General features: G+C 42.2%; 1 protein-coding gene across 1 annotated transcript in view; it reads right to left on the reverse strand.

Annotated features, from left to right (window-relative positions):
• LOC111980245 (amine oxidase [flavin-containing]-like) overlaps window positions 1–10,504 on the reverse strand; it is a 74,888-nt gene extending 64,384 nt beyond the window's left edge. Inside the window, exon 1 of the mRNA XM_070449173.1 lies at window positions 10,306–10,504. Within this exon, the coding sequence (XP_070305274.1) occupies window positions 10,306–10,489 (184 nt within the window). The 5' untranslated portion in view covers window positions 10,490–10,504. The remainder of the gene's footprint in view (window positions 1–10,305) is intronic.
• Window positions 10,505–19,962: the final 9,458 nt, after the last annotated feature.

Raw genomic sequence — 19,962 nt, forward strand, 5'->3', positions numbered from 1 at the left:
TTTCATATTTCATCGCCAAACCCACTGGCTCCAGATCATCTATAAGTCTTTGCTAGGTAAAGCCCCGCCTTAATCTCAGCTCGCTGGTCACCATAGCAGCACCCACCCGTAGCACGCGCTCCAAGCAGGTATATCTCACTGGTCACCCCCAAAGCCAATTCCTTATTTGCTGCCTTTCCTTCCAGTTCTCTGCTGCCTGTGACTGGAACGAATTGCAAAAAATCACTGAAGCTGGAGACTTATATTCCTCCTTCACTTTACAGCACCAGCTGTCAGAGCAGCTCCACATATCACTGCACCTGTACATACCCCATCTGTAAATAGCCCACCCATCCTCATCCCCATACTGTTATTTATTTTATTTTTCTCCTTTGCACCCTGTATCTCTACTTGCACACTCCTCTTCTGCACATCTATCGCTACAGTGTTTAATTGCTAAAATTGTAATTATTTTGCCCACTATGGCCTATTTATTGCCCTTACCTCCCTCATCCTACCTCATTTACACACACCTTTCTATTGTATTATTGACTGTATGTTTGTTTAATTCCATGTGTAACTCTGTGTTGTTGTTTGTGTCGCACTGCTTTGCTTTATCTTGGCCAGGGTCGCAGTTGTAAATGAGAACTTGTTCTCAACTGGCCTACCTGGTTAAATAAAGGTTAAATAAAATAAAAATAAACAATAAAAAATTCCATCCATGGCTACCTCTCTAAAGAGGGACACTTGTTGTGTGTGTGTGTGTGTGTGTGTGTGTGTGTGTGTGTGTGTGTGTGTGTGTGTGTGTGTGCTGTGTGTGTGTGTGTGTTGTGGTGTGTGTGTTGTGTGTGTGTGTGTGGTTGTGTTGTGGTGTGTGTGTGTTGTGGTGTTGTGTGTGTGTGTGAGAGAGAGAGAAAGAGCATATGGACAAACACCAAATTGAGATTCTGCTTGCAAGGGCCAGCCAACTAGAGCGTACAGGTCACAGTGGTGAGTAGTATATGGGGCTTCGGTGACAATGGCACTGTGATAGACTACATCCAATTTGCTGAGTAGAGTGTGGAGGCTATTTTGTAAATTACATCACCAAAGTCAAGGATCGGTAGGATAGTCAGTTTTACGAGGGTATGTTTGGCAGCATGAGTAAAGGATGCTTTGTTGCAAAATAGGAAGCTGATTCTAGATTTAATTTTGGATTGGAGATGCTTCATGTGAGTCTGGAAGGAGAGTTTACAGTCTAACCAGACACCTAGGTATTTGTAGTTGTCCACATATTTTAAGTCAGAACTGTCCAGAGTAGCGATGCTGTAYAGGCGGGCAGGTGTGGGCAGCGATCGGTTGAAGAGCATGCATTTAGTTTTACTTTCATTTAAGAGCAGTTGGAGGCCATGGAACGAGAGTTGCATGGCATTGAAGCTCGTCTGGAGGTTAATTAACACAGTGTCCAAAGAAGACCAGAAGTATACAAAATGGTGTCGTCTGTGTAGAGGTGGATCAGAGAATCACCAGCAGCAAGAGTGACATGATTGATGTATACAGAGAAAAGAGTCGGCCCGAGAATTGAACCCTGTGGCACCCCCATAGAGACTGACAGAGGTCCGGWCAACAGGCCCTCTGATTTGACACACTGAACTCTGTCTGAGAAGTAGTTGGTGAACCAGGCGAGGCAGACATTTGAGAAAACAAGGCTGTTGAGTCTGCCGATACGAATGTGGTGATTGAGTCGAAAGCCTTGGCCAGGTCGATGAATACGGCTGCACAGTAATGTCTCTTCTCGATGGCGGTTATGATATCGTTTAGGACCTTGAGCGTGGCTGAGGTGCACCCATGATCAGCTCTGAAACCAGATTGCATAGCGAAGGAAGGTACGGTGGGATTCGAAATGGTCGGTGATCTGTTTGTTAACTTCTCTAGGATAGTGGGCAGCATTTTCACTTTGGATGAATAGCGTGCCCAGAGTGAACTGCCTCCTACTCTGTCCCAGATGCTAATATATGCATATTATTATTACTATTGGATATAAAACACTCTGAAGTTTCTAAAACTGTTTGAATGATGTCTGTGAGTATAACAGAACTCATATGGCAGGCAAAAACCTGAGAAAATCCAAACAGGAAGTGAGAATTCTGAGGCTGGTCAATTTTCAACTCATCGCCTATTGAAATCCCAGTGGGATATGGATCTGTTTGCACTTCCTACGCCTTCCACTAGATGTCAAACAGTCTGTAGAACGTTGAATGAAGCTTCTACTGTGATGTGGGGCCGGATGGGAGCTGTTTGAGTCAGTGGTCTTGCAGAGAGCCAGTTCCTGGTCACGCGCATTCCACATGATATCGACTTGCGTTCCACTACTTCTAAGATGCAAAGGAATTCTCCGGTTGGAACGTTATTGAATATTTATGATAACAACATCCTAAAGATTGATTCTCTACTTAGTTTGACAAGTTTATTCGACCTATAATATAATTTTTTGAAGTTTTCGTCCGACGTTCGCCTGGATCTGCGCGAGCGTTTGGATATGTGTACTATACGCGCTAACAAAAGTAGCTACTTGGACATAAATAATGGACATTATCAAACAAAACAACAATTTATTGTGGAACTAGGACTGCTGGGAGTGCATTCTGATGAAGATCATCAAAGGTAAGGGAATATTTAAGATGTAATTTCGTATTTCTGTTGACTCCAACATGGCGGAGAAATGCTGTTTCTATCTGAGCGCCGTCTCAGATTATTGCATGGTTTGCTTTTTCCGTAAAGTTTTTTGAAATCTGACACAGCGGTTGCATTAAGAACAAGTGTATCTTAATTCTATGTAAAACATGTATCTTTCATCAAAGTTTATGATGAGTATTTCTGTTATTTGATGTGGCTCTCTGCAATTTATCCGGATATTTTGGAGGCATTTCTGAACATGGCGCCAATGTAAACTGAGATTTTTGGATATAAATATGCACATTATCGAACAAAACATACATGTATTGTGAACAAAATGTCCTATGAGTGTCATCTGATGAAGATCATCAAAGGTTAGTGATTAATTTTATCTCTATTTGTGCTTTTTGTTACTCCTCTCTTTGGCTGGAAAAATAGCTTTGTTTTTCTGTGGCTATGTACTGACCTAACATAATCGTTTGGTGTGCTTTCGCCGTAAATCCTTTTTGAAATCAGACATGTTGGCTGGATTCATAACAAGTGTAGCTTTAATTTGGTGTCTTTCATGTGTGATTTCATAAAAGTTTGATTTTTATAGTAATTTATTTGAATTTGGCGCTCTGCATTTTTACTGGCTTTTGGCCAAGTGGGACGTTAGCGGCCCACATATCCCAGAGAAGTTGAACTGGCTTTTCGAAGACCTTAGAAAGGCAGGGTAGGATAGATATAGGTCTGTAGCAGTTTGGGTCTAGAGTGTCTCCCCCTTTGAAGAGGGGGTTGATCGCGGCAGCTTTCCAATCTTTGGAGATCTCAGACGACACGAAAGATAGGTTGAACTGAATTAAAGTGTTTTGGGCACTGGCCAGCATGGCTAGTAGATTTCTACTAGAGGGCAAGTMGATTTCTACTAGCCAGGTTAACATTCAAGTCCAAATGATGTGCCATGCGATGTTTGAAAATACCCACATTTTACTGGCCTGTCAGGCTAGTTGGGAAAATGTTCTACTAGCCCAGTCTCAAAAGTACTAGCCTCGGGCTAGCTTAATTTCCATCCCTAATTATAACCATTGGCTGCATAGCAGCTACAGGCCACTAAGCCCAGCCCAGTTCTTAGGGCAAAGATAGAATGAGCTTGTGTGTGTGTGTGCGCTGGTGGGGTTATTTTCCCTGGCTTTCTTCCACATTCCTAAATACCAACGCTCTTAAGCAAGACCGACAAGGAATCAAGACATACAAACGGAGCACACACAAAATTGATGCATGCACACACACAGACATGCACTACCTCTCCCCAACCTTCATTGCTTTAGGCCCTGAAGCCCCTGAACATTTTGTTCCAAATCCTTTGTATAAACAGTACAGCACTACAACACAGATAATCCTAGCACATTTATCCATGTTACACAGCACACTGATGATCCCAGGGCTCTCTGCCTCAACTAACATCAATACAAAAGGCAAACTGGAGGCCTTTGGAAACATCTACTGTGTCTTGACCCAGGATTTCCACTGAGCGTGATGCAATTACATACCTACTTAACTTTAACACCAACGTTCCAGGGGAAAGGTTCAGCAGAAGTGGAATCCAGCCACTTTCTAGAAACCTCTGGCCCTTAGTCAACGGCCCAGTCGAAGCTAGCCAGTAAAATCTTCTGGGACTGTTTGGAGTCCTGGGCCTATATAAAGCATAACGAGTAGGAGTGCTGATCTAGGAATAATTTTGCCTTTTAGATCATAATTTATAAGATTACATGGACTAGGAGGACCTGATACTAGATCAGCACTCCTACTTYGAGATGCATAGTGAATGATAGCCTGACCTACCACAGTCGGTTGTCAGTGATTAACTTGTTTGCTTATAGTAGAAAGTGGTTTCAGTGGGTTACCCTTCCTATATCTCCCTTTTCTTTACCTCTCTTCGCCCTCTTGCCTTCTCAAACTAGGTTCCTCCCTTTCTCGCTCATTAGGATTATTCTCCACTTCTTCCATTGTTATTTCCTTTCCCTCTCCTGTGCCATTAGTTTAGTAACTGTTCTCTAGGAATGTGCTGCTGCTGTTGCTAGCTCCCCTGGGGACCAATGGGCTGTCATCTACAAGTCTCTGCTAGGTAAAGCCCCGCCTTWTCTCAGCTCACTGGTCACAATAGCAGCACCCACCCGTAGCACGCGCTCCAGCAGGTATATCTCACTGGTCACCTCCAAAGCCAATTCCTCATTTGGTTGCCTTTCCTTCCAGTTCTATGTTGCCAATGACTGGAACGAACTGCAAAAATCACTGAAGCTGGAGACTCATATCTCCCTCACTAGCTTTAAGCACCAGCTGTCAGAGCAGCTCACATATTCACTTGCACCTGTACATAGCCCATCGGTAAATAGCCCATCCAAACTACCTCATCCCCATACTGTATTTATTTATTTATCTTGCTCGTTTGCACCCAGTATCTCTCTTGCACATTCATCTTCTGCACATCTATCACTCCAGTTTTTAATTGGTATATTGTAATTACTTCGCCACCATGGCCTATTTATTGCCTTACCTCCCTTATCTTACCTCATTTGCACACACTGTATATAGACTTTTCTTACTGTATTATTGACTGTATGTTTATTTATTCCATGTGTAACTCTGTGTTGTTGTTTGTTCGAACTGCTTTGCTTTATCTTGCCAGGTCACAGTTGTAAATGAGAACTTGTTCTCAACTAGCCTACCTGGTTAAATAAAGGTGAAATAAAAATAAACAAATAAACTAACAGAACCGACCAACCTATTGACCGACCAAACAAACAGACAGACAGTCAGACAGACAGCGATGTGGAAGCTTTCATCCAGTACAATAACAAGATGATCCATTCAGTGCCAATGTTATGCAGGATAAGCTCTTAAGCAGTAACATTCTGGCTAAAGACTTATTGTAAGTACCAGAAAGACAGAATAAGGTAAAACTGTATTGGAGAACATTGCATGTAAATGCTGCTCCGCTCCCTACAGAAATGCTGCTCCGCTCCCCAACAGAAATGCTGCTCCGCTCCCCTACAGAAATGCTGCTTCGCTCTCCTACAGAAATGCTGCTCGCTCCCCTACAGAAATGGCTGCTCCGCTCCCCTACAGAAATGCTGCTCCGCTCCCCTAATAATGCTGCTCCATCCCCTACAGAAATGCTGCTCCGCTCCCCTACAGAAATGCTGCTCGCTCCCTACAGAAAGCTGCTCCCTCCCCTACAGAAATGCGCTCCGCTCCCCTGTATACAGCCTCGCTATTGCTATTTACTGCTGCTCTTTAATTATTTGTTATTTATTTCTTATTCTATATGTTCTTTTTTATTTTTAACTGTATTGTTTGGACTATTTCCACCCCCCCCCCCTTTTACACTTGCGCTGCTTACTCTCTGTCGTTATCATCTGTGCATAGTCACTTTAATAACTCTACCTACATGTACATATTACCTCAACCAACCGGTGCCCCCGCACATTGACTCTGTACCGGTACCCCCCTGTATATAGTCTCGATATTGTTATTTTACTGCTGCTCTGTAATTACTTGTTACTTTTATTTCTTATTCTTATCCGTATTTTTTTWAACTGCATTGTTGGTTAAGGACTTGTAAGTAAGCATTTCACTGTAAGGTCTACATCTGTTGTATTCGGCGCATTTGACAAATACAATTTGATTTGGAACAGAAGATCATTCTACCTCTATGCATGCCCTATCTTCATCAACCAGCTCTTAGTGAGCTGCAGCAGTGTGGATAACTGACTGTGTGTGGTATTTTAAAGGGATCGGGAGCCAACATTTCTGTTGAAAATATGGTGTGTTATGTCAAAACGTCTCCTGATCGTCAAGCCTCGAACAGGATCCTTGTTAATTTCACCACAGTGTAGACAATTTAGGATTTATATTTMTATTATATTGTATTCTATTCTAATTATATTCCGTACTGGAGCTGGACTGTCACGTCCTGACCATATAGAGAGTCCTTATTTTCTATGGTAGAGTAGGTCAGGGCGTGACTGGGGGGTTAGTCTAGTTTATTATTTCTATGTGGGGTTCTATGTTTGTTTTTCTATGTTGCTGATTGTGTATGATTCCCAATTAGAGGCAGCTGGTAATCGTTGTCTCTAATTGGGGATCATATTTAGGTAGCTTTTTTCCACCTGTGTTTATGGGATATTGTTTTGCGTTAGTGCACGTAGCATCTCTGTAGTCACGGTTCGTTGTTAGTTTATTGTTTATTTGTTTTCGTCTTTGCTAAGTTTCACTTYATTCATGAAATTATGTGGAACTCAACATCCGCTGCGACTTGGTCCGATATTTATTCCAACGAACGTGACAACTGTACTCAACTGGACTAAGCTCAAGMCAGAAGTTATGAAATCAGGACGTGGGACTTTGGACGAGACCCACCCTTATCATTCAGAGCAGGCCGAGGAAGAGTTATACAGACCCTGATGATGGTTGCATGACCCAAACGTGCCAGTTTAAGCACATTAATCAAATATCACCAGGATGTTTTACTCTTAGAACTAGACAGAGCAGTGTGCAGGGTTTTTGCCTTTTGGAATGAATACAGTACAATACAGATATGTGGTTAGTACCAAGGATTAGTGGTCAAGCTCAACTCTGAGTTCTTCTCATAGAAACAATCTTTGTGTGCAGAGTTCTACACAGGTTCCTCTTGTCAGCTGCTGTAGCAGCCCAGTGTGACACTTCCTCAACCACAACGGTTGACACCTCATGCGGTCCTCTGTAGCTCAGTTGGTAGAGCATGGCTCAGCTTTGGCTTTTGCAACACCAGRATATTGCTTTCAATACCCATACAGTGCTGTGATAAAATTATAAAAAGGGGGAAAATACTTTATCTACTTTAGCATATGCTTGAAAACCCACAAATGTCGCTGAGTTAAAGCAGTTCTGCATGCAAGAGTGAGCTAAAATTCCTCCACAGCAACGTGAGAGACTAATCAACAACTACAGGAAGTATTTGGTTGCAGTCATTACAGCTAAAGGTGGCACAACCAGTTAGAGTGTAAGGGGGCAATTACTTATTCACATAGTGCAATTGGGTGTTGCATAACTTTGTTAATTAAATAAATAAAATAAGTATGTATATATATATATTTTGGTATTTGTAAACGTAGGTTCCCTTTATCTAATATTTGGTATTGGTTAACGATTTGATAACATTCAGTATCAAAAATATGGAAAAATAGAGAACATCATAAAGGGGACAAATACTTTTTCACGCACTGTACGWAAAAAATGATGCACACATGACTGACTGTAAATTGCTTTGGATAAAAACGTTTGCTAGATCGCATGTATTATATAATTATTCTTGTCTCCCGGAAAGAAGAGTTAGCTTACTATTTATTACTTCACCACTCTTCTACACCTATAGAAATAGAATGTGTTCAACCATCACAAAATTACTTGAATGGGAATGTCCGTTCTATAAATGATATTTCTACGTGTAAAACACCCACTGAGTGACATTAGGAAACAGCGGAGGCTGTATGATCAGAGCCACAGCTGACATGTTCCCCAACAGATTATGATGAATGATTTGCAACTAAATGATTCCCTGTCTGAAAAACAAATACGGTCTGGAGTTCAGACATGACTCGAGACTGATTCAGYCATAGTATGTAGACATTCAGTATTTCTGTTAACATAAGTATTCTTTTCCACCCTGCTTTCATAATAATGTATTCAACTTTCATAGCGCTAATCATTACATAACGAATCTCAAAGTGTTTGAAGCAACAAAAAGACTTTTAGACAAAACAACATCACAACAACATRAGCTGGACAGTCATTAGAAAGTTCATGGCTTGAGTGGTCATTGGCAATAACATTTGACACGCTCTAATCCAACATATTTCACGAGGGAGGAGACACAACCTCAAGCTGCATAGGCTGAGTTTACACAGGCATTCCAATTCTGATATGGTCTTTTGACCAATCACATCAGATCTTTCACATCATATCTTTTTCAGATCTGATTGGTCAAAAGACAAATGTTGGAAAAAAAGAATTGGGCTGCCTGTCTAAACACAGCCACAGAGAACTATATGTCATGGGACAGATCTGTACAGTAGCCTATTCTCTCATTACAAGACGCTTAGACATTTTCTCAGGGATCCTTCATTTCTTATGAAAGTGTCCAGCCCTCTATGAGTCTATCCCCATACAGTCATTTGCACACTGACMAAAAAAATGCCACACAACTCAGCTGTGTGTAAAATGTGGGGTTAGGGACATCACACAGTCAGACTTTCAAATCTGGACACAGCTTTATGTTTCAGATGAAATGAAACTTAATCAGCAACTCAAATGACATCCCAGGGAATGACATATCAGACAAACTGTGACTACTAGTTGTGTTAAATGCTGACATGATAAATATGAGTTCCACCTGTTGCATAACAAGGCTATTCCCCTCCTGCTTCAAATAGACTACGAGATAGCCGTTTGCTTGAGGTGAGATCGTTAGAATAAGGTAAGGTATGATTTTTGAAGTTTGTGTTTGTAATATGTAGAATTACAGCAACCGTAGTCGGCAAGATGAATGTCCGCGTATAGCCTACTGCAGGGTTCCCCAACTGGCACACCCGTGGGCGATAATATCCCCCCCCCCCAAGTAATGAGCACATTTTTTTTTATTGTTGGATTTAAGACTGTAAAAACACCAGCAAATCAACTCCAAGTGATTTCAATATGGGAAATCTGTTCCAAAGTATTCCCACGCATAATATAGAGATACTGTATATGTGATCGTCTACAAATGTAAACAAGTTTTTGAATTGATTCTGTTTTACATCTACATTTTAGCTGACGCTCTTACCCAGAGCGATTTAAAGGAGAAATTAGGGTTAAATGGTTTACTCTAGCGCATTTCGACGGATTGTTTTAACCAAATCGGCTTTAAACCAAAACATTTTTAACCAAATTCTATCCAGCAACCTTTCAGTTACTGGCCCAACGCGCTTAACCGCTATTCAAATATTATATATGTTTGGGCTTCTTGCAGTCAATTTGCCGTCAACAAATGATTAGAGGATTATGTTCCAGCTTCCTGACCATCCTCTCAAGAACAAATCAGACCGTGACTGAATCTASTTGATGATCCCTAGCCTACTTCATGTTCATGTGCATAAAGCAACAACAAAACATAGCACGTACAAAGATAAGCCAGTTGTTGTATTGTAAGCAATATAGTTTATAATAGAGCAATATTATATTATATTATAATATTGTGGTCCAATATGTTGCATTTGAACACTCCTTCCCATGAGGAGACATTTTATCCGGGGATGCAGCATCACGGAGGAAGGAGATTGTCCATGTGCAAAGCAAATGAACTGAAACTGCACAGTAAGACCATAATAAGCATAACGTCTATTCAATTATGATTCAAAAACAGAGCATGGTTATTGCAGCCTATACTGCATTACAATAACAGCGCACGTTTCGTTTCAGACGTGTCGGCTACAATGTTGAAAATATGTCTATGCAACAGTTGGCTACTTACATAAAGCGAAGTGGCTGAGATTCGTGCAATATCACCCTGAGTTCCTATCAATTCCTTGCCTCGCGTACTATTGTAATATTCCCACTAGTCTATTTGCTAAATGCAGAAAAATCTTTGGAAGCGTTTCTTTAAATTGCACGTACCTGATATTCCTCCTCCGATAACTATAACGTCGTATGTGTTCTGTGCTGTCATGGTGTTGTTGTGCCGCTCTCTCTCTCTCTTTCTCCCACAGTCACTGTCTATCTCTCGCTCTCTACCAGCGCTGCCTGCAGTTCGCTCGCCTTGCTCGATGGTGCTAAACGCCACGAGGACAGAGGATCGCATCTGTATTAAAAGCGGCGGAGACAGGCCCACTTTAGCCGACTCCGCCTACGGGTTGTAGCCTACATGATTCTGTTGTGATATGACAGGTGAGAGGCATAATAATTGCTCCTTGTCCTAGAAAGACACCGCTCATTGCTYCCAATAAAACAATAGGCTTCTACTTACTGTATGATATGATTTGGACATTGTACATGTAGATAGATAGACAGACAGACAGATAGACAGACAGATAGATAGATAGGCAATCACAGTAGTCTACCTGTACAGGCTTTTGGTGGCCTAAACTGAAAATCCTGTGTTTCGATGTCAAACGGTTTTGTTATATTTCAGTCTTCTGTGATGTATATAAAGTGTAATATTGGGATGCAAACTGAAAATTGAATACATTTCAACTCTATATCTGACATGGTACAGGTGCCTTTTAAAAAAAAAAGCCGATAACCATGTGTGTGAGGTGTAGACTTTAGTTTCAAAGTAGATTTGTTTTAGACTATCAAGAATCACTCTGTGTGACCCTGATTTAGCCCACTGCAGTAAAAGTCTAGTTCTATGTAAACAAAAAAAAATATGTCTATTTTTCTGCATATCTAAGCGTATCGCTTGAGCTGTCTATATCCTCCTGACTAGAGTTWATTTTTTTAAAGATATGTTTCTCTTCATCTCTGCTCAAATCTGGGTAAAATTTTGAAAGTCATGTGAGTGTTATCCAGTACATTTAGTTATTTATTGCTTTTCTAAAGTCGACCAACCTTGCCAGCAGCTATGCCGCCTAAGATAGATACATAAGCTAGCTACTCTAACTTGATTGATAGCCTGAAATGGCTTCTGGGTAGCTAGATATCAGGTTGGGAGATTGGTAACCCACAGTATCTGAGAGCTAGCTAAAGCCAACTTCATAAAATTGCTAGGTGGCTAGTAGTATTACAGAGAAGCAACAACAAAAAAACAATTGTAAAAAAAAAAAACTGGACAAATCTGAGGAGGCACGTGCCTCTGTGCCCCCGATGGGCATGACGCCTCGGGGGTCCAACCTCCAGCTAACTGAGCCTATTCCTCTAGCCCTGGCCCTTCAGTGACTCTAGATCTCTGGGTTAACTACTGGGCAGCTATTCTGGTCATTGTGTCTGGGTAAWCCACCACAAATATACACACACAYACACACACGCTGAACACTTCCAGTGGAGGTTCCCCTAGACCCCCAGCCCCTCAACCCCCTAAACCCTCTCAACCCCCCTCGACCCCCTCAACCCCACTGACCTAGAGAGAGTGGACAGTGATGTACTAGTGTGGAGCTTTACTAGCTTAACCCATATGGGATCTAACTCGGATTATAGGATTAACCACAATATACCCATTATGAATCATATACTACACCCTTCTGGACACTCACTAGGGACACAGATCTCAGTCTACACACTCTCTATATACTACAGTGCTCTATACCGCATAGCATTCTCATTGATATCCTCCATGTAAGACTAGATTCGTATGGTGGTAAGGCAAGGTCCCCAGACACCTCAAGTAGGTGTTAACCAATGCCTTTCCCATATCTGTGTTTGATATGTCACAGCGGTTGACTTGGGCAGGAGCTGAGTACCAGCACCTCTGATATGTCCCAATGCTTGACTTGTTACAGATGCACAACTATCATACCCTCAAGACATACAAACCTCTCACCATTACAATTATATCTTTTTGGGGGGTGATATTTATGTAACTTTCTCACTCATCATTATTCATGATTCATTCGGATTATTCGTAATCATGGTAGCATCCACATTCATCTAGAAGTGTTTAGAAACATATTCTATTCTTATTTAAGGTAAAAGTGACTCCAAAATGACACTACATTCTTTACCACCATTTTTCATGAGTTAGTGTCTKTCGTTTTTTTCTACCATAAATTTTTCCAATAGCGGATTTTTAGAAACACTTAAAATAAGGGCTGTTTCGCGTAGGTTTACCCTGGCGTGACGTATAGACAACCGTGTAAATCTCTCTAGGAAAAGGTTACTAAATAAGAACAAGTAGYGACACAGTCTGAGAGTAGGGAGAAAGCTAGCATAGGATTGTTCAAATTTTGCAACCAGTCTATGTTCAGATATTTAAGTGTCAAGTTTAAATGTTGGACGTGCACAATCAGCTGGCAGATCCAAAGGTTAGGGGTCAAAATTGGCCAGGGAGGGTATGTGTTAGGTTTAGACATAGGGTTGCAAAAACTGCTGGCTGTACAGGATATCCACTGCCTAAAATGTTTTGTATGCTGTGCCCTTAATGTTTTAACACCGACGCATACAGTAGGCCTAAACACCAACCCATACAGTAAGCCTAAATACCAACACATACAGTAGGCCTAAACACCAACCTATACAGTAAGCCTAAATACCAACACATACAGTAGGCCTAAACACCAACCCATACAGTAAGCCTAAATACCAACACATACAGTAGGCCTAAATACCAACACATACAGTAGGCCTAAATATAACTGTATTTGGCAGTTGGTTTAGTAGGCCTAAATATACTGTATTTGGCAGTTGGTTTAGTAGTGCTAAATATAACTGTATTTGGCAGTTGGTTAGTAGCCTAAATATACTGTATTTGGCAGTTGGTTAGTATGGCCTAAATATACTGTATTTGGCAGTTGGTTTAGTATGGCCTAAATATACTGTATTTGGCAGTTGGTTTAGTATGCCTAAATATACTGTATTTGGCAGTTGGTTTAGTAGCCTAAATATACTGTATTTGGCAGTTGGTTTAGTATCGCCATATTTCACACTGTCATCAATGTTTTTGACAATATCTCTAATCACATGCTTTTCTGTCTCTGGGATCTGTTTAGATTGTTCTTTGAGATTCTGACCCTGTCGTCCTCCCCCCATCGAAGATTACGCATGTGTAACAAGGCACTGCTCCTTACAATCATGCAGTTGCATTGCTCTTCCAGACAGCATACTTCTCTCAGCTCGGTGTGCCAGTTGTGCCTCCCGTTTCTATGTTGTACAAAGGAATGGTTGGACTGTTGCCGGGTCTGTCTGTGCTGAAGGTGGAAGAGACCTACAGGGATTTCCAAATGTTGTACAAACCACTGGTGACCTTTTCCCATCAACCCTGATGGGTTGATAGCACAACGATGTCATCACATCAACCATCCTTCTTGACAAGCGCTCTAACTGAATATCCAATAGAGACAGAAAGCAAAAATATAATTTTATTAAATAGTTTGGAGTATGGCCTCGTCTTTCAGGAACGATGTGGTAATAATGTAGTGTCAGATTAACACTACCATAACCATTACCATCTAACACTACCATAACCATTACCATCTAACACTACCATAATTACCTCGTCCCGTCTCTGTAAAYGGACCCATTACGCCTACAGCTATCCTCTCATAAGGTCTGCTTGTGACAGAACTCGTCATGGGTGCTCTGGGGGCTGGACCCTGTAACTTGTAAGCAGTGCAGCTTTTACACCACTGCTTTATGGCTCTCTGTCAGCCTGGCCAATAAMATCTCGCTCTAATTTTACTGGTGAGTTGTTCAACATTTAAATGGCCTCCTGTTCTATCATTGTGGATAAARGTAAGTATCTCATATACGMGCTCATCTGGAACAAGCCCTCTCTAGATGGTGTTGTCTGTCTCATAGTTCTGACTCTTAAGGAATAACACTCCATTCTTCACATGTAATGCCCCCCACACTTGTTTGAAAGGCCTGAACTTTGGCTCCAATTGCAACTCCACATGGAGCTCTGCTCTACCCTCTTTTTTCCATGTCTTTAACTGGGAGGCCACTGGGTCTCTATCCTGTGCTTCCAAAAGGAAAGCTGCATTTTTGGGTACTGCCTGGCTTGTCTGAGCTCCAACTACAGGCTCAATMGTGACATCCTGAGGCTTGTTTACGACGGCTCTCAGATTGATAATGGCCTCCTGTGAGACGGCTGTGTCCACACTCTCTGACTGTGTGTGTCGGCGTGACACACCTTCCGCATTACTGTGCAGTGTCACTGGCCTGKGGACGATATCATAGTCAAACTGATCCAGTTTTTCTAACCATCTAGCCAACTGTTCCTCAGGTTATTTTGAAGTTACTCAGCCACCTCAGTGAGCTGTGATCAGTTCAGAATGTAGAAATKTCCTCCCCAGCAAAAAGTGTCTGAAATGTTTAACTTTTTAGTGATGGGGGCAGTATTCGGAAATTCGGATGAATGACATGCCCAAAGTAAACTGCCTGTTACTCAGGCCCAGAAGCTAGGATATGCATAGACTTGGTAGCATTGGATAGRAAACACTCTGAAGTTTCTAAAACTGTTAGCATAATGTCWGTGAGTATAATAGAACTGATATGGCAGGCAAAAACCTGAGGAAAATCCATCCAAGAAGTGGAATTTTTTTGATGTGAGTGGTTTTCCATTGAATGCCTATTGACTATGTAATGGGTTAGGGCCTAGATTGCAGTTCCTATGGCTTCCACTAGATGTCAACAGTCTTTAGACATGGTTTCAGGCTTGTTTTCTGAAAAATGAAGAAAATGAGACCTTTAGGTCAGGGGACTGGGGAATCATGYAGTACTGGTTTGTGCGCGTGACTGTGTGCGCGCTCTTYKTTGTTTTTCCTTTCTATTGAATACGCTATTGTCCGGTTTAAATATTATTGATTATTTAGATAATTAACACCCTGAGGATTAGTTATAAACATCGTTTGACATGTTTCRACRAACTTTACCGGTACTATTAGGATGTATTCGTCTGCATGTTTTGACCGCCTTTGAGCCAGTGGATTACTGAACAAAACGCGCCAACAAAAAATAGATTTTGGCATATAAAGAAGGACTTTATCGAACAAAAGGACCATTTATTATGTAGCTGGGACCCTTGTGATTGCAACCAGATGGAGATCTTCAAAGGTAAAGCGATTTATTTTATTGCTATTTCTGACTTTCGTGACTCCTCTGCTTGGTTGGAAAATGTTTGTATGCTTTTGTGTGCGGGGCGCTGTCCTCAGATATTCGCATGTTATGCTTTCGCCGTAAAGCCTTTTTGAAATCTGACAAAGCGGCTGGATTACAAGAAGTTAATATTTTAACCAATGTATAACACTTGTATTTTCATGAATGTTTATTATTACTGTTTCTGTAATTTGAATTTGGCACTCTGCAATTTCACCGGATGTTGTCGTGGTGGGTCGCTAGCGGGAAGCCTTGGCCAAAGAGGTTTTACGAAACACTACCACAGCAAGAAGCTTCTTCTTGGTAGTTGAGTACCTCCTCTCCTGTTTTGACCGTGGCTGACTGGCACATGCTACTGTACTACTCTCTCTCTCTCAACCCTCGTGTTTCTGGGATAGGACTGCCCCTATGCCTGTGTCATATGTGTCAGTATCCATTATGAAATCTAGATTTGGATCTGGGAAAGCCAGTACGGAGGATGTGGTAAACTTGGACTTTAATTCATTAAAGGCAACTTCACACGCTGTGTTCCACTAAAACATTTTCCCCTTATCTGTCAATCTGTACAAAGGCTCCGCCGTAGCTGCAAAATCTGGTATRAACCTCCTGTAGTATGATGCCTCTGTCAGTGACTTGGGGCTAGGCCATGACCTGACTGTCTCTGTTTTCATGGGGTCAGTGGACACTCCCTCAGCCGAGATGATGTGTCCCAGGTAGCTCATCTGCGACCTGAACAAATGGCTTCACCTTAATTAAATCCTGCCTGCTCCAATCTTCTGAAAACCTTGTCTAAACGCTTCACATGCTCTTGGAATGCATGACCAAACACKATGATGTCGTCTAAATACACCAAACATGTTGTCCACTGTAAATCAGCCAAAACCAGGTGCATGAGACGCTGGAAGCTGCTTGGAAAATTTGTCAAACCAAACTGGAATTTGAAAAGCCCTCTCTTCGTTGCAGTTTTGCAACAATCCTCTGGGCGCATCTCGATTTGCCAGTACCCACTGAGCACCGGCAAGCAAGTCCAAGGTCTCATCGATCCTAGGAAGTGGATAAGCATCATTAACAGTGTTCTCGCTTAACCTTCTGTAATCCGCACAGAACCTTATTGAGCGGTCCTTCTTTCTTACTAACACCACTGGTGCTGGCTATGGACTGCTGGATGGGTTAACTACTCCCCTATCTAACATGTCCTGCAAATGCTTGTCAAACTCTGCTTGCAAATGAACAGGCACCCGCCTCAATGCCTGTTTGATAGGCCTGGTGTCCCCTGTGTCAATCCTATGATGGCCTAGTTTTGTGCAGCCCGAGTCAAAATCATCAGTACAAAACATTCCCACATACCTCACCACCATTTCCTTTACAGCTCTCAGCTGCAATCTACTGTTGAAGTCGGAAGTTTACATACACCTTAGMCAAATACATTTAAACTCAGTTGTTCACAATTCCTGACATTTAATCCTAGTAAAAATTCCGWCTTAGGTCAGTCAGGATCACCATTTTATTTTAAGAATGWGAAATGTCMGATTAATTGTAGAGAGAATGATTTATTTCAGCTTTTATTTATTTCATCACATTCCCAGTTGGTCAGAAGTTTACATACACTCAATTAGTATTTGGTAACATTGCCTTTAAATTGTTTAACTTGGGTCAAACGTTTTGGGTAGCATTCCACAAGCTTCCCACAATAAGTTGGGTGAATTTTGGCCCATTCCTCCTGACAGAGCTGGTGTAACTGAGTCAGGTTTGTAGGTATCCTTGCTCACACACGCTTTTCCAGTTCTGCCCACAAATTTTCTAAAGGATTGAGGTCAGGGCTTTGTGATGGCCACTCCAATACCTTGACTTGACCTTAGCCATTTTGCCACAAATCAATACTTTGTTATATACCCTTTGTTGGCAATGACAGAGGTCAAGCATTTTCTGTAAGTCTTCACAAGGTTTTCACACACTGTTGCTGGTATTTTGGCCCATTCCTCCAAGCAGATCTCCTCTAGAGCAGTGATGATTGGGGCTGTTGCTGGGCAACACGGACTTTCAACTCCCTCCAAGATTTTCTATGGGGTTGAGATCTGGAGACTGGCTAGGCCACTCCAGGACCTTGAAATGCTTCTTACGAAGCCACTCCTCCGTTGCCCGGGCGGTGTGTTTGGGATCATTGTCATGCTGAAAGACCCAGCCACGTTTCATCTTCAATGCCCTTGCTGATGGTAGGCTTTGTTACTTTGGTCCCAGCTCTCTGCAGGTTATTCACTAGGTCCCCCGTGTGGTTCTGGGATTTTTGCTCACCGTTCTGTGATCATTTTGACCCACGGGGTGAGATCTTGCGTGGAGCCCCAGATCGAGGGAGATTATCAGTGGTCTTGTATGTCTTCCATTTCCTAATAATTGCTCCCACAGTTGATTTCTTCAAACCAAGCTGCTTTCCTATTGCAGATTCAGTCTTCCCAGCCTGTGCAGGTCTACAATTTAGTTTCTGGTGTCCTTTCTCAGCTCTTTGGTCTTGGCCATAGTGGAGTTTGGAGTGTGACTGTTTGAGGTTGTGGACAGGTGTCTTTTATACTGATAACAAGTTCAAACAGGTGCCATTAATACAGGTAACGAGTGGAGGACAGAGGAGCCTCTTAAAGAAGAAGTTACAGGTCTATGAGAGCCAGAAATCTTGCTTGTTTGTAGGTGACCAAATACTTATTTTCCACCATAATTTGCTAATAAATTCATTAAAAATCCTACAATGTGATTTTCTGGATTTTCTTTCCTAATTTGGTCTGTCATAGTTGAAGTGTACCTATGATGAAAATTCCAGGCCTCTCTCATCTTTTAAGTGGGAGAACTTGCACAATTGGTGGCTGACTAAATCCTTTTTTGCCCCACTGTATCTGGTACTTTCAGATCTGGTAACCCAAAGCTGTATAGGACTGTGGTGTATTTTTGGACTAGGTACATGAAATGAATCCTGTCCTCCAGAGCACAGTTTTCTCAAACTCGGTCCTGGGCCCCACCTGGGTGCACCTTTTGGTTTTTGCCGAGCACTACACAGCTGACTAAAATCATCAAAGCTTCATGATGAGTTGGTTGTTTAAATCAGTGGTGTTGTACTAGGGCAAAACCAAAATGTGCACCCAGGACCGAATTTGGGAACCCTGCTCCAGGGTAAAAGGTATTGTGTGACATTGTCGCCCTCTGTTGGGCCATTGGAATACACACACCCTGTTAAATAAACTCTACTCTCAATAATTGCCTGCAGTTTGGGCAACTCCATCCATTCCAACTCCAGTTACTGATAGCTACATTCCATCTCTCTCTTCTTGCCAATCCATGGCTTCTTTAACCAACATCAACATATACTGCCATAGACTGTTCTCTCTGCTACCGCACAGCAAGCAGTACCAAGTCTGGAACCAACAGGACCGTGAAAAGCTTTCACCCAACAAGCAATAAGCTGCATAACAAGATCGCTAATTAGCTCATTGAATGGCTACTCGGACTACCTGCGTTGACTCTTTTTGCACTAACTCTCTTGCATTGACTCGATGCACACACACTGGACTCTAACCACGCACTCACACATACTTACACTGACACCCCCAACAAACACTGGACTCTAACCACGCACTCACACATACTTACACTGACACCCAACACACACTGGACTCTAACCACACACTCACACATACTTACACTGACACGCCAACACACACTGGACTCTAACCACACACTCACACATACTTACACTGACACCCCAACACACACTGGACTCTAACCACGCACTCACACATACTTTCACTGACACCCCAACACACACTGGACTCTAACCACGCACTCACACATACTTACACTGACACCCCATAGCACAGCACAGTTAAAGTTGCAAATGGACAGTTTCTCTCAGTCCTGGGGAGCTGGTCCACAGTCATGAACATTGACGGTTTGAATCTGACCTGGGATTTTGTAGTCGCTAGCGACGCAAACCAGGGTGCACCGACAGGGACAAACTTCCTAGTCAAATACGGGGTTGTACTTGATTTGTGTTTAGGGGAAGAAGATTCCGTTGATTTTCAGGGGAGGGCAGGGGAGTGTGTAAAGTGGTGGTGATTAATGACACGATTATCCCTCCAGAAGTGAAATGTTTATAACTGGTAAAGTTGAGGGGACAGTAAACAATGACAAAACTGAGGGTCTTCTTGAGCCATGTGTTGAAGTCACTGACACAAGTAACCTGTTGGTAGCATGTAGCGTTGGCAGCTCAGTGAAGGAGAAACTGCAGTTTGTGTGATGAATGTAACTCCGGAATCACAGTTACCGAGGGAGGGCACTGAACTGTGGGGTTTCTCTATCTGGGAGAAGGGTAATGAAGACACTATCATTGCTAGCCTACAGGATTCTAACCAGCTGCTGTACTCTCCCACCACAGCAAAGTGGGACGAAGAACAGTTAATGCAAGAGCTGGACATACAGTTAGAGTCGGAAGTTTACATACACTTAGTTTCGAGTCATTGAAACTCGTTTTTCAACCACTCC

The sequence above is a fragment of the Salvelinus sp. IW2-2015 genome, linkage group LG2, assembly GCF_002910315.2.
Source record: "Salvelinus sp. IW2-2015 linkage group LG2, ASM291031v2, whole genome shotgun sequence".
In the NCBI taxonomy this organism is placed as follows: Eukaryota; Metazoa; Chordata; class Actinopteri; order Salmoniformes; family Salmonidae; genus Salvelinus; species Salvelinus sp. IW2-2015.